Source organism: Hydra vulgaris, chromosome 09 (assembly GCF_038396675.1).
Source record: "Hydra vulgaris chromosome 09, alternate assembly HydraT2T_AEP".
NCBI classification, from domain to species: domain Eukaryota; kingdom Metazoa; phylum Cnidaria; class Hydrozoa; order Anthoathecata; family Hydridae; genus Hydra; species Hydra vulgaris.
Window position 1 is genome coordinate 31592930 of NC_088928.1, and position 27372 is coordinate 31620301.

The 27372-nt window shown below is 26.6% G+C and overlaps 1 protein-coding gene across 1 annotated transcript; it reads left to right on the plus strand.

Moving 5' to 3' along the window:
• On the plus strand, positions 1-27349 carry LOC100215586 (ubiquitin thioesterase OTUB1). Its single transcript, XM_065805363.1, has 8 exons — positions 1-153; positions 2373-2422; positions 3487-3585; positions 3791-3909; positions 7533-7617; positions 13471-13527; positions 14379-14516; positions 26924-27349. Exons 1-8 carry the CDS (start codon positions 117-119, stop codon positions 27137-27139), a joined length of 801 nt encoding a protein of 266 aa, XP_065661435.1. The 5' UTR covers positions 1-116; the 3' UTR covers positions 27140-27349.
• Positions 27350-27372: the final 23 nt, after the last annotated feature.

The following is a 27372-nucleotide window of genomic DNA, read 5'->3' on the forward strand; positions in this document are numbered from 1 at the left end:
TACGAACGTGTCCGTACAAACTTGTGCGAGCGTATACGAACAGGAACGAGACGCTAAACAGACTAAAAGAAAATAATTGGTATAATTAAATATCTAAATTAAATAAACAAATTAACATGGCGGAAAAAAGCTCCTCTCAAGTCCGTTTTGCGGGTATTACTAATTTTTTATTGTTTTTATAAGGTAACATTTTTTAAAAAATGATAAAATGAGCTTTCTTTTTAATGATACTGTGCTATACATATGCTATGCTATAGCATAGTCTATGTTAATCAACTTTTGCTGAAGTAAATTAAAAATACAGTCTAAAATATTATTTTACTGCTAAAATTGCTTTTAGCTTATTATTTTAATATTCCATTGGGGAATATAAAAAAAACCTAAAATAAAAAAATAAAAAACACCTTAAAACTAATAATTCGCTTTTTAAAGGTAAATATAAAACTATAACTCTAATGTTTGTTTTGTGAACGTGATAAAATGGTCTTTCACATTTAGCTGCTGGTCTTAATCATACTTCCTTTAATATCACTAAGTTTGTTTCATATGTTTATTAAATGTTTTTACTGGTAAAAAAGACGCCTTGACTGTTTCTTAACTCAGTAGTAAGTTAAGTGCTATCTTATAGATTTATCCTTATCATAGATCTAAAATGACAAACATGATCTTACTGATAGTCACTCGAATGTAGCTCTTTTTTTTATTATATAAAATAATTTAATTTTCAATATTGTTTCCAAAATAATAACTTGCAATAGTAATTTAATTTTAAATTAAAATTAAAACTTTTGATAGCTGCCCCCTTGTTTTTTAATAAAGATGATCCATAAAAAAACTTTTTTTAATGGTTTTGATAATGGCTGGTAGTAAAGTTTCCAGTACTCTTGTAGCTCTTGTAGAGATGCTAATTCCATCAATAACTGTAAAATATCAGAGTATTAAGAGTGCCATATTGCACATAGATAGTGCCACTATTAGTGCAAAATTCAATTTTCTAGAGGGTAATTATGCTTACATCATTTTATTTTATCAAATTTTACATTCTCCTATCAATTTTTACTCACTGTTAATGAGTAAAAATTGCTTCTGAGGCTGAATTTCACAATCTTAATTTACACAATAATTAAGTTGATGTAAGGTGCGGGTTTAAATCCTTCTAGGAGAATTTTTTATTTAATTACTTTAAATTTAATTTGTATAAGTTTTATCTGTTTTAACTATTATTTTTGTTTATTAATAATTATATTTGTTTATTTTTCAAAGTTTAATAGATTAAGTGCATCATACATTGACTTTTCAAAGTTTAATAGATTAAGTGCATTCATACATTGACTAATATACCCATATGTATTTTGACAGCATGGTGTCTTTTGAATACTTTTTATTTTTAAAAGATTTTTTATGGTTGGCAAAACATTTTATTCATTCACCCTCTGTTAAGCGAACATATTGATATCAGATACATTCTTAGAGGAATCCACACAATCATATACCGTGTTTTTTGATTATAAAAATTTCTACTCATTGGAAAATTGTTTTTTGTTTACAACTACAATTTTCTGTTGTTTTTTCATTTAGGATCTTTTTTGTTTTGTTTTATTGTGACTTTTTATAGTTTTTTTTCCCGCACTTCAACCCTTTGGAACTATTTTCCATCTTCGTGTTTTCCTGGCTCATACAAACTACAACTTTTGAAGTCTTTTGTCGCTTCCTTGCTCTTTAGCTCTTTTTTTTTCTTGTAACTCCCGATTAATAATAGTTGCTTACAGTCTTGTTGTTTCTTTTGTTTCTCTTTTTCTTAGTGAAATTTTTTTTTTTCTAATTTGAAATAGCTTTAAGCTAGAGAGGTATTTATAGAGTAATTGTAAGAAAAGTTTTTTGTAATTAAAACTTGAATGAATGACTTCGATAATTTTAAATTTTTTTTGTTACGTAGTTCAAATTTAAGTGAACAAATTTTTATAACTGTTTATGAAAAAAGATTGTTAAAAATGTGTATCTGTTATTTACGCTTTAATTAAGTCATATTTTACATACTAAGTGAAAAACCCAATTATATAAGTATTGCATATTAAAATGTTCATTTTGTTTTTGGAATAAAAAGTTTACTTCGGTTTATTATTATACTTTGTTCTTAAAAAATTTTTAATCAAAAATATAAAACTAAAAATATAAATTTATTTATGTTTGCCCCTAGCATTTTAAGTTGATAATAATTTATTTAAATAAATATACCTTTTTAAACCCAAATGATATCTTGATGTTACTTAGAATATTCAAAAATTAGGTTTTTGTTGCTTATTTAGTTTACCATCATCTTTATAAATTTGATTTGACTTGTTTTATTAGATTTTTTTTTTAATTATTTTTAGAAAATATAGATTTAGCCACTATTGAACAAGTTAGAGACATAGAAAAGGAGGTAATGCACAAACCTTTATTTTAAATCATCTATCTTCGTTTTTTATGTTATGTTTTACAATAGCAAATTGAAAGCTGGTTTCTTGGAGAAGTTCTGTTTTTTGTTCTCATTTTCTAAAAAAAAATTCATGAGAAGTTTAATATTTATCAAATATACTTTAAAGTATTTCTTTGAATTTTTAACATTGGTTTTTATCTTCGAAAAAAAAAAGCTTTACATATGCTTTCTATTTTTATATATATTTTACATTTATTTATTTTTTGATCACCATATTCAACATATTTGTTTTTATTTTAAAAAGCTCTGTAAATATTATCAAGCTTTAATAAAATTAACTCAATTGCTAATCAAAAAACACAAAGATTTTTTTAATGCTCAAAATTATTCAAAATAGTTTTATTTTGTTGAATATTTACTATTGTTTAACTTTATTCTGTTATTGTTGAATTTTTTATTTCCTTTAATTAATATTAAAGATGATTTAAAATCAAAAAAGATGTTATGTTCTCACATAAATGCTGACAACTTAATTAATTACTTTGAAATTGCAATCATGAAAATTTTGCATTAATGTTACATTATAAGTTTATACATTAGTATTTCTAGATTCTAGAATGTACTAATGTATAAACTTATGTAACATTAATGCAGAATTTTCATGATTGCAATTGATAAAAGTTAATAAAAAGTGTTGTCAACATTTATGTGGAGAACGTAACATCTTTTTTGATTTTAAATCATCTTTAACATTTAAGTTTTAATTAGAAAATAAAAAATTAATATTTAGTTAGTAATAAATAATTAGTTAATAATTAGAAAATAAAAAATTCAACAATAGCAAAATAAAGTTAAACAATAGTAAATATTCATTAAAATAAAACTATTTTGAATAATTTTGAGCATTTAAAAATCTTTTGTTTTTTGATACTTGATGAGAAAGAAAAAAAAAATTTACTCATCTAGAATTTCTAGATAATTAAATTTTATTTTCTAATCCAGTATTACATCATTCCTGTTTTATTTTTTTTTCTTGATTAGTGCATTATTTCTGTTTTTTTTTCTAGATAAGTACACTATTTCCACTAGTTGGAGAGTTAGAGTGTGTTGAGTCATTGCTTCATGATTATGCTTCTGATGATCAAGTATATCAAAACAAACTAAAGGTTTCATTATTAGTTTTTTAGTATTTATTGTTGAGTATTTTTATTTTCTGTTATTTTATTTTATATAGATTTTGTTATGCTGCTTATAATTGTTTTATAATTAGTACTTTTATTTAGTTAACATTGTGATTTTATAACATGTGATTGAATTACTAATTTAAATAGTACTTTTTATCTTTGAAGTTTTATAAAATCATAAATTTAGGATCTTTTCCATCGTTATTCTCACCTACGCAGAACCCGAGGTGATGGAAATTGCTTTTATAGAGCCTTTGGTTTCAAGACTCTTGAAACTTGTTTGGTTGATTCTGAGCTTTTAGAAAGGTATTTGTGTTTATGTAAAAAGGTACATAAAAAAGGTAGGTTACACTGAAAAGTTTTTCAAACTAATCATGCTATAGTGGCTGCTTAAATATTGTTGTATTATAATAATTAAGAAAACATCTTTTATTATGAAATTTTTTTGTCTCTAGCAAAAAAAATAATGTAATGATTCCATGTAGACTTGTTCTAATTTTTATATTATTCTGCAAAATACTTATTACTATTTATGAAACTGCAATTGATTAAATTAAACAAATAAAATTCATTCTGATGAAAGAGAGTTTTTAAGTAGTGTTTACTAAAAATAGATGAAATATAACCTAGTAAACATAAAGCGTATTTTAGATGTCTAAAAAATGTAATAAAACATTTTTTTAATTGTGATAAAGAAGTCTTTTGTTTACTGGGAAGTTATTATATTCAACATTATTCTTTTTTTAAAGTTTTACTACGTACACAAACTAACTTATTTATTTAGGTGGCTTTAAGTCTTAGAACATTTTAGAATTTAAAAGTTAAATTAAGTATGAGTTTAGGTAACATTTTCAAACAGTAACCCATTTTTTTTATAAGTAAAAAAACTCCCTAAAATTTTTTTCGCTAGCTTTTTTAAAGTTTCATTTGAATCAAAAACTTTTAAAACAGATATTTTTTTGTTTTAAAAGTGTTTATTTATTTAACTTTTTTACCTATTTTTCTGTGTTAATGATAAAAATCTTTTTGTTTCTGTGACACTACAATTGCATACAGGTGACCAACAAAGAATTTTTAAAAGAGAATTTTTACTTCTAGAGTGCACAACATCATAAATTCACATGTTGAGCAAAATTGATAGTTTTTCTAGTTAATTAAAATGTGGTCGTTTTCTGACGTGTATTTTGATTTATAAAGGACCAAAAAGAGAGCCCATAAAACGTTTCTTTTCCCTAAAAAGAAATTTTTTTTTGTTAATATAGTTACGAGGGTTGTCCCAGAACTACCTAGCTAAACAAAGAAAACACAAAAATTTTGAAAAAATTTATTTCTCAACATAGTCTCCTTTTAGCTGGATACACTTTTCTCAGCGATGTTTAATTGCTTCGATACCTTGTTTATAGTAAGAACCATCGAACTCTGCAAAATAGCCATCAACTGAGACTATACCTCTTCATTTGTAAAAAATCTTCTCCCACCAAGTTATTTTTTCAAGTTTGGAAATAGAAAATAATCTGTGGGGGCTAAATCTGGTGAATAGGGTGCGTGAAGAAGCAATTCAAACTTTAGTTCATTAATTTTAGCCATAGCAATAACAGATGTGTGAATCGGTGCATTGTCTTAATGAAACAACACTTTCTTCTTTGCCAAATGCGGACATTTTTCCTTGATTTCTTCACTCAATTGCTGTAATAAGTTTGCATAATATGCGCTTATGCGCGTTGATGGTTTTTGAAGATAATCAATGAAAATTATCCCACACACATCCCAAAAAACTGAGGCTATAATTTTTCTAGTTGATAAATTTGTTTTTGCCTTTTTTTGAGCTGATTCCTTTTGGTCCAATATTTTGACTGGTCTTTTGTTTCAGGACTGAAATGATTAACCCATGTTTCATCCACAGTTATAAATCAACGCAAAAATTTGGCCTTGTTTTTGTGAAATATCATCAAACAATTCATCGAAACATCCTCACAACATTATTTTTGGTTGATTGTGAGTAAAAATTTTTATGTCAAAATTTTCAGTCATATGCACTGTACAGCACTTTTTGATATGCCTGCCATATCAGCTAACTTACACACTTCCAATCGACGATTGTCCAGTATAATTTTGTGGATTTTCTTAACCAATTCTGGCGTGGTGACTTCATTTTGTCAACCACTGCGGGGTTCATCTTGACAGGTCATACGGCCTCTTTTAAAATCTGCAACCCAATATTTTACAGTTGCAAATGAGGGAGCAAACTCCCCTAGAGTAGAATCCAGTTCACTTTTGATATCGGTTGGACTGAGACCTTTTAAATAAAAATATTGAATGACATAATGATGACCAATTAAAAATTTACTGAAATGGTCCACTATTAATGGTCACTAATCTGAAAAGAAAAAAAAAAAAATTTAATTTCACAGTTAAGCTTTCAAAGGTTAAGACTTTCAGCCATAGTTATTTTTTTTTCAAAATTTTTGTGTTTTCTTTAGGTAGTTCTGGGACAACCATCGTATGAAGCACTTTTATCAATAAAATACTCCATATTTCATTGTGAGCTCGTTTCTATAAAAATTTATTGGTCTCAACTCAAAAACTATTTTAGAAAGATCAATGGGTAAAGCAATAATGGAGTGTTAATGGAACAAAGCTTGAGTCAGAAGAAAAAAGTGATGTCATTGATACACTTTTGGATTGTTTTTTAGAATCGTAATTGATTATAAAGATGAGTTATAAACATATATTAAAAAATATTTTAAACTTGAAGATAAAATAAAATCACTTAGGAAAATTACTTTGATGTTAAAAGTAATCTAATTAATTCAAATCAAAGCTAATGCTGAATTTTATATGATTTACAGTTTAGATTTATGAAGTTTTCAATTTTTGGCCTTAAAGTAAAAACTATAATAATTTATTTAAAAAATGCTTCACAACTATTTTGCTAGCAGCAAAATAGTTGTGATGAATGGCATATACGTTACAAATTTCTCCTATTAATATTTTAAACTTTTCAAAAAATTCTCTTCCTTTTGTTTTTTATAGTGAATAATATCTTTACATACAGGGTTGGAAAAAATCACCATTTTTTAAAAAAAATTAAAAAATTCAGATTTTTTTGATTTAAATAAAAAAATTTTTGATGAACTTTTAATATGATTTAAAGTAATATGAAATTGGTTGACTGTGTTTTTTACTATTTTGTTAGTCTATTTTAAAATTTTTCTTAAATATCTAATGATCCCTGATAGACACAAAGTGAATCGCTGCCCAAGAATTACTTTTACATATATCTTTCAAAAGATGCATAAACTATAAAAAAAATTTTTAACCTAATTCCCAAAGAACAAAAAAAAAAAAACTTAATTTAAATACAAGTAGGAATAGAGTTTTCTAAAAGCTTAATTTTATTAATTATTTAGTAGCAGCAGATCCCTATATATAGTGATTTAAAAAAATTGTTTTTTAAATTTTATAATTGCAGGTTATAAAAGCATAGATTAAAAGGATGAGATTAAAAAGTTATATAAATTTTCAAATATTTAGTCAGAAGAAGAAAAGTTCTAAAAAATATCAATGATAATGTGTATTAACCATTCATTCTACATTTTTAAAAAAAATTGTTTTTAATTTTTCAAAGTTTTTTGAATTTTTTTATTACAAAATTTCAATGAACAAATTTTGAGTTTTTAAAGTTTTTGAAAAGTATGAAAGTTAAATAAAAAATCAAGTTTAGGTTTTTGTTGCTTTGTTACTAGTTATTATCACATGATAGTAAGATTCTAAGATTTGATGATAAAATAGTAGGAAAATTCTTAATACTTTAGAGTTTTTAATTTATTTTTAAGTTTTTAATTTCTCTTTTTATTTAATTTAATAATTTTGTGATGTTTAGTTTTTATAAAATAATCAAATTTTTAATAACTTTTTTTTCATTTAAGATTATGTGATGTTGCTACATCTACTAAAAATAAATTAGTTGCACTGGGTTACTCATCTTATACAGTAGAGGATTTTCATGAAACGGTAGGCCACACTTGTATTTTTGTTAATAAAAACTTGAATTTGTGTTCAAATTTATTAGTTGATATTAGTCAATGTTATTCAATTTTGTTATGTTTACATAAATCAACAGGTGACTAAATCTTTCAAGTTGATTCAGTGCTGAATGGATTGTTTTATATCATTTTAATGGATTTTTTTATATCATTATTTTCAACTATTGCTTATCGAAGCAATACTAACACTGAAAACTTCTGCAGGCATTAGAGTTAAATTATTTAATTTTTTCCTTTTTGTGTTTTGATAAAGATTAACTATGAACCAGAAAGTTATTGTCAGCACTTTTACTCGTATGAAAATGAAAAATAAACATCAGTTATAAGAAATTTCTTTCAACAGCAGTATGTTCTAAAAAAACTTTATATTCTATATGTTAAAAAACTTTGAAACTATATTGTTATAAAATAATAATGTAGTCTGAAAAATGAGAACATATGTTCTGAAAAATTTTTATAATATCCCAAGGATATTTACAGTATATCAAAAAATTATTATAATGATTACCATGAGTATAACTACAAATTATCACGATAACATAATTACCATGAGTATAACAATAAATTATTCCAATAGCAAAACTACTATGAGTATTAGAGCAGTTCATTTTTCAACTTTTTACAGTAAATGCTTAGGCCATATGAATTTTAAATGTATTGGCCTTTATATAAAAATAATTTAAAAATATGTTTTTAGATTTTCAAATTTTGACCTCAAAGACCGAGATTTTGCATAAAAAATATGATAAAAACAGTTTGCTACCACTTTTAACTGGTCATTCCAATTGACTCAAAAATATCTTAGTTTGAATCCTCAATCCCAAATACCTCTAATTAGAAACTTTTAGCTCAACTTGTAGTTTTAATAGTATACAAAGATTGTTAATGTCTTGTATATCTTGCATTGTTACAAAAAAAATTTTTTGTTAAACTTGAATTTATATATATATATATATATATATATATATATATATATATATATATATATATATATATAGTTTTTTTGACCAAAAGTAAAAAGTAAAATGCAAGACCAGAATTTTTTTTTTGTTACTTGATACACTGCCTGTCCTAACCAAACCCTCAGTCGATGTAGCAACACTCCGTTGCGAGTCAGGCTATTTGTCAGTCGATGACATTCTAAGACAATCTAACATTAGAGGAGAAACACCAACTTGACCACTTTCTGCCATTTTTTTTTTTATAGATTCTCAAGATTAAACAAGATAATTAGAAAATACTATAAAACTTTATTTTCGCACGTTTATTTACATACTCGTAGTGCCATGTTGTGTTCATAATATATTCTCTTTAAGACCGGCACCAATATATAAGATAGGGCCGTATATATATATACATGTATAATAATATGACACACCTTTATATAAAATATATCATGAATTTTAAATAACAATAATATATTTATAAGGAATATCAATAGTAATGCAGCCCCGGTCACAACCCGGCACCGCCTATGTTATATCAAACCCGACCCCGCCTATGTTTTATCAAACCCGGCCCCAGTCAAATATCAACCCTGGTCGCTTACTAATCATTATCATCATCATCATCGCTATCATCATTATCATCATCATTATTGTTGTCGTCATCATCATCAGTAGCAGCAGGCTTTAGCCTTCCTCTTTTATGCTGTTTCTCTAATCATGGTCAATGCTCAAACAAGCTATTATCTCTATTACAATAAACCAAAACTCATTCTTGCTTGACTTCTTATTCAACAAGTTTTTTTTTTACTGTATCTGTCCTTATTTATTAAATACTAGCATAATCATATGCCAGAATTTAATAAATAGTAAATATAAGTACAAAGTTGTAATATATAAAGAATTATAAATTTTTTTCTAGCCCCGGCTATCAACCTCTGCTAGATCTTATAATTTTGCCGGGGCTGGGGCCAGATTTGCAAAAAGTCTCATTTTTAGCCAGGGTTGGGGTCCTGGTCACTTACTCTTTCTCTCTCTCTCTCTCTCTCTCTCTCTCTCTCTCTCTCTCTCTCTCTCTCTATATATATATATATATATATATATATATATATATATATATATATATATATATATATATATATATATATATATATATGTATATATATATATATATATATATATATATATTTATATATACATATATATATATGACTTATGAAATATCATTCATAAGTTGCTACATTGCTGAAGCATTTGAATTTGATAAATTTGAAATGCTGCATTTGAGTTGACACAACTTTTCAAAAAATGCACAACATTTCAAATGATACAATTTACCACAAATATTGTTTATTATTAACTTTGAATTTTCAGCGATGACTTAAGAAACACGAAAGCGATGGCTGAAGGAAAACGAAAGGAAAACATAATGGAACAAATGTTGAAATTCCAATTGCGGCCAACAAAGTCGGTATTAATAAAATGCATAAAGTATGGAAACTACAGATATTGTTAATTTCAGGTGTAATCCTGAGATCATTTCTAAATTTAATGGAAAAGCTATTTGATATAGCAAAGTTCAAGAGTAACATTATTTCTTGTGAGAAGGCAAATGGTAATTCTTGTGTTTTTAAAACTTGTATTCCTTGTCAATGCAAGTGAAAAAAAAATTCCTGAAATAAAACCTTAGTTCATAAAATTAAAAAAAAAATGTTTGGAACAAAATGTAGTATGCAAATGGGTTTTCCTGATTTTAAAGAAGCATACAAGAAAGTAATAGTAAAAGGAAGCTTACTGGAAAAAAGGAGACACAAATAGATTACCTATATTTTTATCTTCAAGAAAACAAAACCAATTGATAACGTTGAGCATCAATAAGATATGGGATATTAAATAAAGATAACGTTAGCATCAATAAGATATAGGATATCAAATAAAGAAAATATTCTCATTTCAACACTAACACTGAAAGCAGCTATAGAGGCAGGCTATATTATTTGTTGACAGTATAATATTGTCAGAGTCAAAAAATGACATAAAAAAATTGAATGCTTTAAATTGAAGGAAATGAAACAGTTAAAATCTGAAAATGATAATATTGTAAGAAAATGATGAAGTTTAATGTATAATTTTTGATGGAAGAAAGGATGAGACAAAATTTTCTTTCATGAGTGAAAATTTAGACTTGTAGAAGAAGTCCATTACTTGGTTTCTGCAGAGCCAGGTGGTTTATATCTGTACCAATTTACATGACAAAAGAAAATATATTTTAGTATAAAACCAAAGCAGAGCAAGTAGCAGAACACATATATAAATGAATCACATGGAATAGAATCAAATCTAGTTGCTGTTGGCTGTGATTCTACCCATTTTAATGCAAGTAAATGGTTGATAATAAATACAGATAGATTTTTGATGATAAAAACCATGTATATATTTAAACATTTGTTTTTTAGGCCGGAAAGGAGATATCATTTATTTAAAGAAAAAATTCAAACCAAACTTCTTTTGATAGTTTGTGCCTTGCATGAACTACCTTTAAATGAACTACCTTTGAGGCACTTAATGTCAGTTATTGATGGGAAAACAATTTCAAACAACAAGCTTTTTGACAATATTTGAAAACTGGCGATAGACCAATGATCTCAAAATTTCCACTAATGTAATTCAAAATTTAAGATATAGATATTCAAAATAATTTATTAGATATTGACAAAGATATTTTAAAAACTCTATCTAGTGATGTTTATACTGAATAACAAAAGCTGTTAAAAATGAAATAATACCAGGCGACTTAAAAGAAATTCAAGTTTGTCTTCACAATCTTGCACAATGATTAAACTTGGCATGTAGATTTTGCTGAATCTGATGTTCACAGCATGGACTAAATGGAAATGATGTACAATTCTGTGTTAGTGTATATTCTGTATTATGGTTTGAAGTTAAGGTAATATCTCCAAGTCCTCTTCTTTAGGTCTTCTTGAAATATCATAAACCACTGACCTCTCATGAAAAATGCATTGTAAATATAATTAGACCTGCTTTATCTGCCTAGCTGAGCCTCTCTCCTACCATCATATGATTGAATCTCTTTCTCTTTTCTACAAATACTATCATAGTTGCAGTTCAAAAGGGCTATCATGCTCTAAAACTTTTATTCGTTTACTTTTTTTCCCCTTCAATGCTTTAGAACTCTCTCCCATCTTTATGTTTTCCTAACTTATACAACCTTCAACTTATACAGCCTTCAACTTTTCAAGTCTTCTGTCAAGTGTTTTCTTGTTCTTTAACTCTATTCTTTGTTATCTAGTAACTCCCAACATAATAATGGTTGCTTGCAGCCTTGTCGGGAGTAAATTAAATTTAAAAAATATTTTTTTATATTTAACTTTATCATTATTTTTTTTGTGGAAAATGTGTTAATAAAAAATGTTCAGGTAAAACATAAATAGACCAATGGACCATACCATTTTATTAAACAGCTGGAACTTGCCTAAAAAATATATTTTAATATTTAACAAACAGATTTGCCCTATGTTTGTTCCTCTACCTGAAATGCTCACAATGGGTCAATAAACCCATTTTACAAGCACTTTGTTGAAGCAAAGAAAAAGAAAAAAGATAATGGCAGTAAAAATAAAATACTTTTGAAAAGAAATTTAAGCTCCTAGGAAGTTTTGAATACTGATATTTATGAACTTTTGCTTACATACAAAATTGGTTAAGACAAACTTGTTAAGTTCTTAGATGTTCTGATAGAAGTTCCAGAATTTTATGTACACAGACAATCCATAGAAAATTGTGTGAAAAATTTTACAAGAGCTTCTAGCATAGTTTACGGACAAGAAAGTTTGTAAAATCGACAATGTTTAATGGAGAACTTCTTGTTTTAGAATCTAAACAGAATGTTTCGGTTTTTTTAGGAAATTGTTTTTAATTTTATTGTACAATTAGTATGAAATTCTGCAACTTGTAAACAATATATAATGAAGTAAATACAGCAACTTATAAACAATATGTAATGATTTTCCATGTTTCTAATTAGTTATATTTGGGCTGGTGATTGAGGAATCTTTTAAAACTATTTTTTTTATTTTTTATTACGGTCATATAGTTTGTTATGCAAAAATATTACAGCAAAATATAGCAAAAATATCTTTGTAAATTTTTAAAATAAAGTTTTTTTAGCTAAAATGACTATCTATTTGGGACAAAAGATTTGATTGAAGATATTTTTGAGTCAATCGGAATGACCAGATAAAAGTGGTGTCAAACTGCATATACCGCATTTTTTTACCCAAAACCTTGGTTTTTGAGATTTTTCTTTTTTTTTTTTCATTTTGTATAATAATTGATTGTTGTAGCAACCATTAACTGCTTGTTGTAAAAACCAATAATTGCTTGTTGTGGCAACCAGTATTGCTTGTTTTAACAATAGTTGTTAATATCAACTAATTTTGTTAAAGTTAGTTAAAGAAATAATTTTAGAAATTTAAAATATTTAATAAATCCTAAAAAAGTTTATGAATCTTTTTTTAATAATAACAGTTTAAAATATAGTATATATTTATTATTTGTTTACAAATTTCTTTGTTGAGAGATGTAAAACAATTTAATAGTTTTTTTATTGTGCAAATTTGAAAAAACCTTGTGTTTATGTAAATGTTGATTTGTTTTTGTTGTATTTATATTCAGAGTTGAAATATTGTTTATTTGGTTTTAAAAATGTATTGTTTAAGGTGTTTCAGATAAAATAATATAATAATAGAATGGACTTGGGGTAAATAAAACAAGTTTAGTTTCATATATATTTATATTTGTAATTTTTTTTGTTTGGATTAAATCTTTTCTTGGATATAAATGTGTTTTTATTTTAGTTTATGGATGTTCTCGAAATTGCTAAAAAAGAAAAAAATCTTCAAGAAATAATCAAGGTTTGATTTAGCATAAATAGAATAAATATTAACATGCTCATCTCTCAAGTCAAAAATAAAATATTAATTATTTTATCTCTAAAATGGACATTCAAAATTAAATAACTGAATTTTTTGAAATAAAAACATTTAAAAATAAAATTATTATAGCATGATGATTTCAAATAAACTGCTAACATTGGTTCTACATTTACAAAGTTGGGAAATTTCTGATAATTAAAACATTAAATAAAAAAAAGTCTATTATAAAAAATATTAAACATTTTTTTAACTTTAATATTTAATTTGAAATCTAAAAATTATCTAAGTTAAAATAAGAAAATAGATAAATATATGTTATATCTTAAATATGTTATATTGAAAATATAAAAAGGAAAAATATTGTTCAAACAATTAAAGCAATTTTAGAAAGCTCTTTCACGCATTTTTCACTTATATCATGACTATTTGCATCAATACTCAGTCTTGTCAAGTCTGCAAGAAACTCAGCCCTTAAATAGGAAAATTAAATTATTTTTTTAAAATTTCCATAAATCTTAGTATTCTTAGTGAAATCTTGCTTTTATTTTAAATTTCTCTTCGAAAAAAACTGATACTATTTAAAAACTGGACTATGAAATAAAATTACAAAAATATTAAAGCTTTTCAATGATAAAACAATGTTGAATTTATTAAATCCAATACCTTGCCATCAATAGGTTCCTGCTAATTTCTGGTTTACCAAACCACTTTTTTGCAGAAAAGTTTACTTTATATATTTAAATTTTAATTAATTTTTTTTTTTTAGTTTTTTTTGTATTCAGATATTATGTAAAGTAATATTTTCATTAATTGTTGTTGAACTTTTTTAGGTGTATAATGAGCAGGGGTATTCTGATTATTTTGTTGTGTTTTTGCGATTGATGGTTTCATGTTATTTACAAGAAAATGAAGAGTTCTACTCTGCATTTATAGAGGGTCATACTAATATGAAAGATTTTTGTAGTCAAGTAAGTTATTTTATTTGTAGTAAATAAGTTATTTTGTTTGTAGTAAGTTATTTGAGAATAGTAATAAGTTTTTAAAATCAAAAAAAATTAAATGTCTAAAAAGTTGTTTTTCTTGAAATATTACCCCATCTCTCAAATAAAGTAAAACAAAACTTTTAAAAGTAATTATTTTATGAAAAATATTTGGTTTGTTTTTTAAATATAAAAGAAAGAGATTCCATCAAAAAAAAAAACTTCTGGCCTCTTGCTTTTGTCCCCATAGATCCATTTAATTGAGGCAACACCTTCCTCATCCTCACTTTTCTCATCCTGTGACATTCCACTGTGAACATAGAGCTTTTAATAGAAGTAAACAATGTGTGTGTAATACAATGTTTTTATCATAATTTGCGCATTTTACATATATTTGTCCTCCCATAGTAAACCTAAAGTACCAGATATGTTTTTGTACACAGCTGGAGGCATAAATAAACTGTTTTGGCATACATTGGTTGTTTCTAGATATTCATCTATGATTATCTATAGCTTCATCTATTTATTTTATTTAGATTTATACATAATTTTGCCAACTTTTGTTATTTTTTCTTGGCAAATTCAAGAACAATATCTATTACAATGATAAATGACAGCTTCATGCACTGGCAGGTAGATAAGACTTACAAATTTTTCCCAGTGGACATGAGTTGTCCGGGAAATGTCAGTTGGACTTATTACGGGCATCCAGGCATATGACAGACATTATCTAGATTACGAATGCCCATTGGGTTACATCAATGACTTTTTGTTTTAAACTTTAAACTGTAACAACTATAAAATAATAAATAACAAGTATACTTGATACAGCAGTCTACTTGGCTTTGGGGAAGTGAATACAGTAAAAAATAAATATCAGTTAATTAAAGTTAATTAAATATAGTAATTTAATAAATATTTATAATAACAAGCAATTTTTTTCATGATAACAATAAGCAATTTTTTAAAAATGATTTTCTGTTGAAATCTTAAGTGTTAACATTATGGAACAAAATTCAGTTTAGTGCATTTTTCCACATGTTGGCTAATAGTCTCTTCCTCATTACTATATATATATATATATATATATATATATATATATATATATATATATATATATATATATATATATATATATATATATATATATATGTATATGTATATATATATATATATATATATATATATATATATATATATATATATATATATATATATGTATACATACATATATATATATCTGTATGTATATATATACATACATATATATATCAACCCTCAGAATTAGGGTTGGCATTTGGCAATGCTGACCTAACTGCCAAAAAATTGCCGACCTTAAACACTTTAAAATTGCTCGTTTCTATGTTTTATGATAAGACCTTTGTATCAAATAATTTGATGCCCTCAATCTTTTAGAGGTCGGCAATAATTGCCGACCTCTAAAAGATTGAGGGCACCAAATTATTGCCAACCTCATTTTTCCTAATTCCAAGGGTTGGTATATATATATGAATATATATGTATATTAATATGTGTGTATTTATATATGTATATATATATGTGTATATATATATATATATATATATATATATATATATATATATATATATATATATATATATATATATATATGTATATATTTGTGGATATATATATATCACAGCCGTTTGCAAGTTTTTTTATATTAGGTCGGGTGAATAAAAAAAAGCAATTGCTTTTACTCAATATTTGGTTAGCTGTACGTGAATAAAAATTTGAGGGAGTTTGCTAAAATTTTTATTCTTGTAAAGCTAAACAATTACTCCAAAAATGCTATTGCTTTTTTTTATTTACCCGGCCTATTAATCATTGCGCAAAAAACTAAGTTTTAAAAACAAAGCAAAAAAAATACTTTTATGTGTAATTTTTTTATTATATAATTATATTTATTTGTACATAAGTATACGTATGATTAGCTTATTTTGATAAAGACTAGTCAGACCACACTAGTTTCACTTTTTGCAAGATTGTTTTCAATTGAAATCATAAGTAATTTATTACTGAAAAAGCGCTCTTCTTTAGTTACTGAAACCGGGGTTGTATTAAAAATGGGAAGCAAAATGCAGATTGAAGGATATATTGACTGAAGACCATTTTGGTAGATTCTGTTGAGCAACTTGACAGAAGAAAGAGATTTTATTTGTCCAAAAGTATTTGATCGCTTCAAAACATCTAGATGACGGATTTCTTCAATCAACTCCTAAATTTCATACCACTTAGATGCCTCATTACTTATTGACTTTTCAAGTTCTGAATTGATCCTGCTCTGATTTTTCAAGGCTTCAAAGACTGATTTCCAGATGATGTAATGATTTCCAGATGATGTAATGATTTCTGTGTTGAACACTAGTGGCTTTTAATTTTTCTCTTAGCTTTGGCCAGCTATTTTTTATTTCGTCATTCCACATCAAGAGTAAAGACTGAAATCCGAGGCAAAAATTATGCTTTTGTCCAAAAATAGAGCAGGGAAAACAAGCGAAACCTTTTGCAGTTCCACTCTAGATAAGCCTGTCTCTGTTAATCTTCTCTGAGAGAAGTTTTGTAAAAAGCAGTGGAGGCAGGAACTTTTTTGTTTGTAAAATCTCTAGAAAAAGTGCTCAATTTTGAGGTGGTCCATTTAGTATGACTAGATCGCGTTCGACTTTGGATAAAACCCTCTTCCACAAAGTGGGGTCATTTCGAACTGCTTGATCACCCAGTTGAATCTACTCTTGATCCTAAATTAAAAGAAGCATTTTAGAATTGTGGTATGTTTTTAATATCTGCAGATATGTTTTTAGAATTTGCAAATATTAAATTAAATATTTTTAGAATCTGCAGATATTAAGTGATATGTTTTTAGAATCTGCAAATATTAAATGATATGTTTTTAATATCTGCAGATTTTTCATAAAATAAGAATGCATCCCAAACTCACCTGATTATCATCTCTTTCTTCAGAAACCATTGAAAAATTTGCTGGAGAAGATGGTTTTCTTGGACTCAAGGGTTTATCAATGCTGTTGGTAGCATGGTCCGTCTAAAAAAGAATCCTTTTTACAGTTTTGGAATGAAATTATAAATATAAGATTGTGAATAAAAAAATTAAGCTGTTAACATTTACCTTGACTACTTGGACATAGAGATATCTAAAATTAAAAAAAAAAATTTCAAAGGAATTTAAGAGAAAAAGAACTAAATGCAATTTCACAATATCAATTTAATTAGAATGAATGTATTGAGAAAGAATATTTGAAAAGTGTTGGAATGAGAGTAACTTAACTGATTTATGTAACATAACATTGATAATGTTCTAAAACAAGCCTTTTGTTGAGATAAGTGTTATGTAATTTGAATTTTAACTACATTTAAATTGGAACCATTGCAATCAGTCCTTCCACGCAGAAAAAATAGAAATTGTGAAATTTCCATTTAACTTAACCTAAATTTCAATTTCATTTCATGTTATAAAATTCTAAAAATCTTACAAAATATCTTACAGAAAAAAAAATCTTCTATTTTGTCTTAAATTTTTTGCTTAAAATTATGGAAATAATCTTCCTCTTTTTTGTTGCTGTTTGATAATTTGAAAGTTTGTTGTTTGATAAATTTACAAATAAATACATACTACATATAAAAGTTTAGGCCGAAGTAAGAAGAAGACATAAACTGTCTTATCACCAAACAAATATATACATAATCCGTTAGGGTTATTAAAAATACATATAGATTTTGCAAAATGATAAAAATCTCTTTAAAAGAATGTGAAACTATAGTATATTTCTACTGATTTAAAATAAATGTAATATAAACATACATATATATTAATGCATAGATAATATCTATATTATGGTTTAATTCAGATATTTTAAATTTCTCCAAGGAAAAGTGCTCTTTATGATTATTAAAAGTTTTATTAAAATCTTTTATTGAGGGTTGCATGTGCCCCCTTTGTCCGTGTGCTAGGTAAAATGTACCCAGTTGCCCCCCTCTGGACGGTCCTGTATATATGTGTGTGAGCCTTACATAGAAAATACACTGAAAGGCTTAAATGGTATAAAAAATCTAAATGTGAAGAGATGTGTATCATTCATAAATGTACAACAAAAAGATTTTTATATACAAAAAAGAAAAGATAAATGGTTAAACACAAATATATGACCAGCGCTATATAAAAGAAAAACAATTCTAAAGAATTAGATTGGTAGGATTTGAACCACAGACATTCCGTATATTGAAGGAGACGCTTTATTCAAATAAGCTAAACATATGTGTTCTTATGAACAAATAAATGTAATTATATAATTAAAAAAGTTATACATAAAAGTATACGCACGCATTACATAGATGTTTTCGTATCGGGACAATATATACTTGTTACATTAAATTTATAGAAATGTATTTTACAAAAAGATAGCAATTTATATTTTGCTTTTCTCTTTAAATAAAAAACAAATAAATTATAGGAAAATCATCCTTTTTAACGTCGGCTTAAAACTGTTTTTTTATTTTGCTTTGCCTTATCAAATTTTGTTGCTGAAAACAACAACCACTCTAAAGAAATAAAAAGAGTACACAAATTATTTAAATAATTCTTTATTTTTATTTTTTTCTATTTAAATTTATATTAATTTTCTATTTTGTTAGTTTTGCAGTACATATATATATATATATATATATATATATATATATATATCTGTGTGTGTGTGTGTGCGCGTGTGTGTGTGTGTGTGTGTGTGTGTGTGTGTGTGTGTGTGTGTGTGTGTGTGTGTGTGTGTGTGTGTGTGTGTGAAAGGGAGTACCTAAAAGACCAAAGAGCTAAAAAGGGTGGAAAAGGGTCATTTCAGATTGGCAAAATCGATCAAAAAGGACTAATCAAGTTAAAGAATAAACAAGTAATTGGAACTTTGTACAAACAAGAGTCTTATGTGGAAAGTCTTGAAGAATCGAATTTAGTGGTAAATAAGCATATATATATTTGTTATTAGTGATTCATAAGTACAATTAAATATTTAGAAAGAAGTGTCTTAAATTGGTACTTAAATTGGTTTAACCAGTGCTATTGGGCTAGCACAACTGATATCTGATATATATATATAACTGCAGGTATATTGTTTTATTCAAGTATATACAATTTTTGTTTAGTGTGATGATCCTTGTTCTGATGATAACGATTGTGATGACGGTGAAAGTAACAATGATCCATATTTTTATGAAGAGATGTCTACTTTATATAATTACAAACACTTGCCTAACTTTGCAAAAGCAGCAATACGTTATGGAATTAGTAACAATGCCGCTGCTCATTTAGGTACAGGGTTACTAATTGACTATGGCATAGTAACAGCTGCTGAAAAAACTAATATCATTACAGAAAAGAAAGTTTTTAGTGAGAAGTTTAGAATAGGAGAACAACTTGACATTGACCATAGTAAAGAGGTTTTTCATTTAAAAGTTATTGGAGTTGATGATAAAAAAGAAACACTTGTTCACACAATTGCTTACAATTCAGAAGGTGAGCTAATTATAATACTTGGAATTGAAAAAGAAGCACATCTCACATTTACTGCAGAAAGTGGAACAAAGACAAGAAAATATTTAACACATAAAATTATTACAAGTGGAACTGGAGTTTCCGAAGCAAATGCAACTAAAGAAGTTTTAAATGAGTTTAACTGCACTGAAACTCTTGAAGCTGTGGTTCTTGACAATACAAGTTCAAATACTGGTACAGACAATGGTCTTGTGGTTAAGCTAGAAAAATTTATAAATAGAAAATTACATTTAGTTGGATGTCAACTACACCAAAATGAATTGTCATTAAGACAAGTAAATATTCTACTTGATGGAAAAATATATGATCCAAAGAAATATAAAGGTCCAGTTTGTTCATCGGTTTCAGAAAATTCCATACATGAACTCCCTATAATAGTTTTTTCTACAATAATGTCCGAAATTCAGTCATTTATGGATGAGCGTGTTGTTTCTGATTTAAGTAATGATCAAAGAAAATTGTATGAATACACCATTGGTATATCTACAGGTAAAATTTCAAAAAAGTATGCAATAACAAAACCTGGACCTGTGAACCATGCAAGGTGGTTGACACTTGCATTACGCATTATGTATAAATATACTAGAGAAACAAATCCATCGGCAGAGTTGGTTATGATAACGAAGTATATAGTCCAAGTATATTCTCCAATTTGGTTTGCTATAAAACGATCAGGTCATTATAAAGATTCAGTAAAAATTCTGTTTAAAATGATTGAGTTGACTAAATTGCAAGATAAAAAGATTCAAGAAGTCATTTTTAAAAACCTAGCTGGAAATTCATTTTGCTGTTTACAGGAGAATTTTCTCTATTGCATGATAATGGATGATGAGAAAGTAAATCACGACAAAGCCATAGATCGAATACTCATTATTAGGAAACTAAATGAAGAAAATAAAGAATTTGTTCCTAAGCTTAAACCCAAAACAATAATGAAAATTGATTTTGATTGTAACTGCTGGATTGATCTTGTTCAAATATGCCAAATTGAAGTGGAACCTTCTACTACAATTTATTTTTCATCTGTTGAACTGATGAACGCAAAAGAATCTGGAAAGGTTTTACCACTTACATTTCTTCCAAACAACTCTCAGTTGGTTGAACGTGCAGTTAAGTCAGTAACCGAAGCATCAAAACTGGTTTATGGTCTCAAAAAAAGGCACAACTTTATTCTTACCAAAGATCAGAGTAGGAAAGAAAATCATAGAAATGTTACCAAAAGCAATTATTTTGTTCCGAGCATTTAAAAAAACTGTCATTATTATTACAAGGCATTATTTAGGAAAGGTGACTCGAATCTTAAATAGGCTTTTTATAAAAAAGTTCCCTAAAATAAAACATTTTTTTTAATATATTGATCATAGCAGTGGGTAGGATTCCCCACGCAACTTCACTAACTCCTAACTAGAAGCGGGGACAGCCAGAACTCGCTGTTTTTTTATTAATTTTTTTTAGTAATATCTACAAAGAGAAAGTTTCTTCAGATATTTACGAGTGGGGGTCCACGGGGCATGAAGAGCCATCACGTCACCTAAAAAAAACCCTGATTGGCGCCCCTATTATTTTAAATTTTTCTATATCAATGAAGGACCTTATTTTTTTACGTAACGTTTCTTTGGCACCCCTTAGACATCTGCTGCCTGGGACAAACTGTCATGTCACTAGTCGTGCCAATGATAATAATCATTATTATTTTTGTTCAACTTCTGTTTTGCTTTTATTATATTATTGTCTTGGATGCTTAAAAGTGTTAATTTATGACTAGCATGTTCAGCGCTTTCTATCACCCTAGTATTACATGGGTGGTTGGCCGTAAAATATTTACAATAATGTTCTTTGCTATTAGTGATAGCAAACAACATTAATATAAGCCTTAAACATTAGATTCGAACCATTTTTTGTTACATGCTTTATTCAACAAAAGTTTATGTATTCGCACAAAAATACCCAATTTTATCCATTTTTAAATGTTAAAGCTCGAATCAGTGCTTAGATTTATACATTAAATCTTCCACGCCCATACCAGTTTTTGTTTTCGAAAAATTTTGCTCAATGGGATTGCCCTAATATACATATACATATTTATATACATATACATATACATATACATATATATATATATATATATATATATACATATATATATATATATATATATATATATATATATATATATATATATATATATATAAATATATATATATATATATATATATATATATATATATATATATTTTTATATACATATATATATATATATATATAAAAAATATATATATATATATATATATTTATATATATATATATATATATATATATCTATATATATATATATATATATATATATATATAAAAGAAAAATTTGAAAAGCTTCAGCATGTCTGCAAATTTTTAAAATTTTCAAAAATCATTAATTTTAAAATCATTTAAAGTACGTTAAGTAATTCGATATTTAAAGCATTAAACATGAAAATCTTTTAACTGGGTGTATATATTGGCCTGTCTACAAATTTTTGGACACAAATTATTGTTTATCTGCTATACAATAACTAATACACTATATTTTATACTTATTCAATATTTTGCAGAAGTTATTTAGTATATTTTAGTAACATTTTCAAATAAATTTTATTGGATGCTATTGATTTTTTTTTCTTTCTAAATTTAAATAAAACTCCTGGAATTTTTCATTTTTTGATAGAACTTTTCTAAATGTTTTAGCAATAATAAAGTTAACTTGTTTGTATCTATTGTCTTCTTGTATATATCTTATGTCTAATAATAGTTTATATCTTTTCATCTAATAGATGCTCATAATGCTCTCTGAAAAATAGATGATAATAATGCTCTCTGAAAAATACCTATTGCTACTATTGGCTACACTAATAAATAGTGACATATACTTCTTACTATTGGCTACACTCATAAATAGTGATATTTACTTCTTACTATTGGCTACTTTATTAAAGTAATAAATTGCACCAAAACAGTTAACAGAAAACTTAAAAAACTGTAAATTGTATGAGTTAGGAAAACATGAAGGTAAAGAAGAATTCCTGAGAATTCACGAAAAAAGCTAAATGATTAAATTTTTAAAGCATGAGGGAACAGTTACTATAAAAGAACGTGACTTGGCTAAATGACTAGTCAAAATTGATTTTTGGTTGATGGAACAAGATATGATAGCTTGCTTAAGCAGTGACCATGGTAGTATTATAGAAAAAGAAAAAAACTTATTACAATGGAAAGAAATTTTTTTTGTCAATGACATTCTCCACTGTTACTGACAACATTAAAAAAAGTTGTTATTATGTTTGACTACAGAAACAATCGGCAACATGACATTGCGGCATGGCCAATATTGTCAAAGAAAATTCCTGCCCATCTCTAAAAAGTTAAAAATGTACTTTGAGTCAGTGGTACAATTTCAGCCTTGTGGAAATTTGTCATTTTTTTTAATAATACGATAAACTTAAATTTAATTAAGTAGAAACTTTGTTATTTCTATTTTTTCAGCCTGGAAGCACTGGCAGCAACATAACTCTTGGAGATTTGAGAACATTATAGGGTATATGAGTTGTTGTTTCACTTAGAGTGGTCAAGTTTTACAATAGGGATGTTACTCATTTTTTCTTGCTTTTACGGTCTTTCTTTTGACAGTCTTCTTTGAATGTAACGTCAAATTTTTTTCATGAAAACCAAATGATTTTGTCTGGTCTGTTTTCATGGACTTTACTTACAGTACTTTGTCTTTGCTATTCTTTAAGGCTTTTTCAGCATCTTTCACCGACAGTGGAAATGCTAAACTGAGTTCTTTTGATGTCTGCTCCAGCTTGGCAAATGCTGATAACAATGAATGATGATCTAAAGGAAGTTAATGAAGTTTTGCATTCTTCTCAGACAGTGCAATTATTTTTTACAGGCTTTCTATTCTGTTGTCATTGAAATATTTCCTTTCTATAAAAAAACAATGATCTGGTTCAACACAATTTTTGCACTATCATGTTTCGATTGCTTTGTAGCTTATCTACGAAGCAACAGCTTGTCATTTGTTAGTAATCAACTGCTTCTGTAGTAAAACAACTCATCAATTAATTTATAAACACATAGAGTATCTTCGATAGTGTTAATATGAGAAACTTCAATTACTGCTGATTGCATACTTATCCGTGGTACTATTCTTATAAGCTTCTATTGCTTGTTTGTTAGACCAAAACCATTATTTCTCAAACATAAATTTTGTTAAAGATGCAAATGATAAAAAACCACAACTAATTTCAACAACTAATGTAACCAGCCCAATTTCAAAAACTGTGCTTTTTTTTCTTTTTAGATCAAGACTTCACTAGAGATTGAGCTATGTTGTTGCTATAAATAAAAATATTGTTTTGGTTTTAACATAAACATGTACTCTAACAGTAACACAGTTAATTAAGTCATCTGCAATTCGGCTTCTGCAATTCTTACACTGCATACTGTTGAAATTGTTGATTAATAGTTCAGTTTGTTAAAATTCAAACAAACTTAAGTTCTTAAGTTTAATTAAAATCGAACAAGAAATACAATCATCGATTGAACTAAAGTGGGAAATTTAATATATAAAGAATAAGTAAGAAGGATTTGCAGTTTTGCAACAATATTGTAATAATGCAGCAGTATGCTGTACTTCATGTAGTCAAGTTGTAATTGTTTTTTTTTATATAACATTTTACATAAAGGAATATTTTTGCTACAAATGCAACCATGATATTTGTAGAAAAAGAAAAAGATGCAACTTTATGTGATGGAGAAAGACTCTAAATCACGTAAGGTTAAGTCTAAAAATGAAAAGACATTATTACAAGAATCAGCTTAAGTATGGCAGAGTATTCCATACAAGGAAATAAAAAAAATAAAAAAGAATAAAGATTTTTAGTGTTAGGGATGGAATCAGAAGAAAATAACACAATAAAGAGAGTTTAGTAGATACTTTGCAATGGATTGTGTTTCCATGAGAAGTCAATAACAAAAAACAATCAGAGAAAATGTAAAGCAGAGGCAAGGATTTCAGGTAGAGTTTGCGTGTAGATAAAAACAACACTGGATTAAGGATGGAACCTTGTGGCACCCTGAAAGTGACTGATAATAAAGAAAAGTGATGTCCATTAAGGGCAATTTGAATACTGCGGTTAGAAAGGAATGATTGAGTAATTTTAAACACTTTCTCCGATACATTTTACGAAGAGAACTTATAGAGAAGACCAGCATGCTAGACTTTATTAAAAAGTTTTGATATGTTGAGAGCATTAGCACTTGACTCTTAACATCAAAATGCACTACATAATGTTTTTTATTTTATTTTTTTAAACAACTTTCTAAGACTGTCAGGAATATCGTTGAGACCTCAACTGTAGAAGAGTTCAAGTGAGAAATTTATCAATCGAAGTCAGAGTGATTGGTGTGTTTAACAATTGATTAGACTGTTTCTCTGAAATAATAGAAAGTGTGGTTGTTAGATTTAAGAGATGAATTTTGTGTTGTCATTACATTTAAGAGATAAAAATGAAAAGAGAAAAAGTACTTTGTAAATGATTCTTTCTTGTTCTTTGGAGAGGTAATAAGATTAGATCTCATGTATGAAAGATGGGATGTTAGGTTTGCATTTGTTAGTGGTTAAAGATTTTTCAAAACTCTTCAGAGCTTAACTTCTGAGAAAAATGTAAGATTTAATAACTGAGAATAATACACATTTTTAATAATGTAATAATACAGTAAAATAATAATAAGAATATAGTTTTATGAATGAGAGAAATGTGTTGCTAATAAATTGGTTTTAAATAATGTATAGTAATAAAAGTTCTAAATAGTATATTAAAGTTTAATCATGTTAATCATAAAATTCAAACTTAATAATATCCTTTAGAAAAGTCTCATTTTGTAAAATTCCTCTAAAAAAATGCAAAGCAAAGATAAAAAGCAATGTGCTCACCAGTATTGGAAAGATCTTTTGTTCTGTGTGGCGTATCAAGATGCTAAAATCTTAATATCTGCTGTTGCCAAAAAAGGTTTTACTGAACTTTATAACAGATGGGGTAATTTAGTCATGAAGCTAAATGTAATTATTCTCTACAATTAAACATCAAGGGAGCTTGTGTGATGCACAACTATGTTTATTTGACTAAAAGAAGTACTATTAAGTGAAGAACAGTTGTTGCCTTTTCTTTATTTAGAAGGGCTAATGTAACAGTTTACTTAACTTTTTATATAAGATCAGAATCAAGTAATTCGAGAATTTTATGATGTCAATTATATAGCTTAGCTGGTAACTTTCATGCAGCCAAAGTTATTAACTACTATCCAGGAAAAGGTTATTTACTATCTAGTTATTTATATAAAATTATTATATATAAATATATATAAAATTTTGCCAACATAATGTTTTAGGCATATTTTTAAGTAACACAACGGTAAACATAGCATTAAAATTTTATCCCTGTTATGTAATCATTAATTTATCGTTATGCTTTTTGGATAATTTTTCATGTCGTCTTTATGCCCTACTGCTTCCAAACTGCTTGAATTTGAAGTCTTATCTTTTATATGAGTTAGTTTAATACTTTTAAAACACTCCCGTAAATTTTATTTCTTATTTGCGACGGTTGGCTGGGGATGTTATTCAATATCTATTTGCGACGTTTGACTAGAGACGTTGTTCAATATCTATTTAACAGATTGATATGAATTTTGTATTATTTTTAACTTTTTTTATGATTATAGTTTTTTTTGTTGTTGTTTTTTTTTGTTTTTTTTGAATACGAACATTTTATGAAAAAGATTTTTTTAGGAAGTTGAACCCATGGCAAAAGAAAGCGATCATATACACATAATAGCACTTACAAATATTCTAAAAACAACAGTTCAAGTTGAATATATGGATAGAGGCGGTCACAAAGACTTGGTCAACCATCATAATTTTCCAGATGATGGTTCAAAGCCCGCTATATATCTATTGTATAGACCAGGACATTACGATATTTTATACCCACGAGAGGAAACATAAATACTATTATATATTTTTGTTTATATATATATTTATAATTGTCTTATTAATATGTGTTGAATGTCTTATTTCATACAAATTAAGAATCTTGCTTTATAGTTCTGATTTTATTACATGAGAATTTGAATTAATGTTAACTATTGTCTCTATGTTTTCATAAATGTTATGGTTTTTTTTATTTCAATAAATAAAAAGATAAAATTTTTTGAACATTTGAGTGATTTAATATTGTT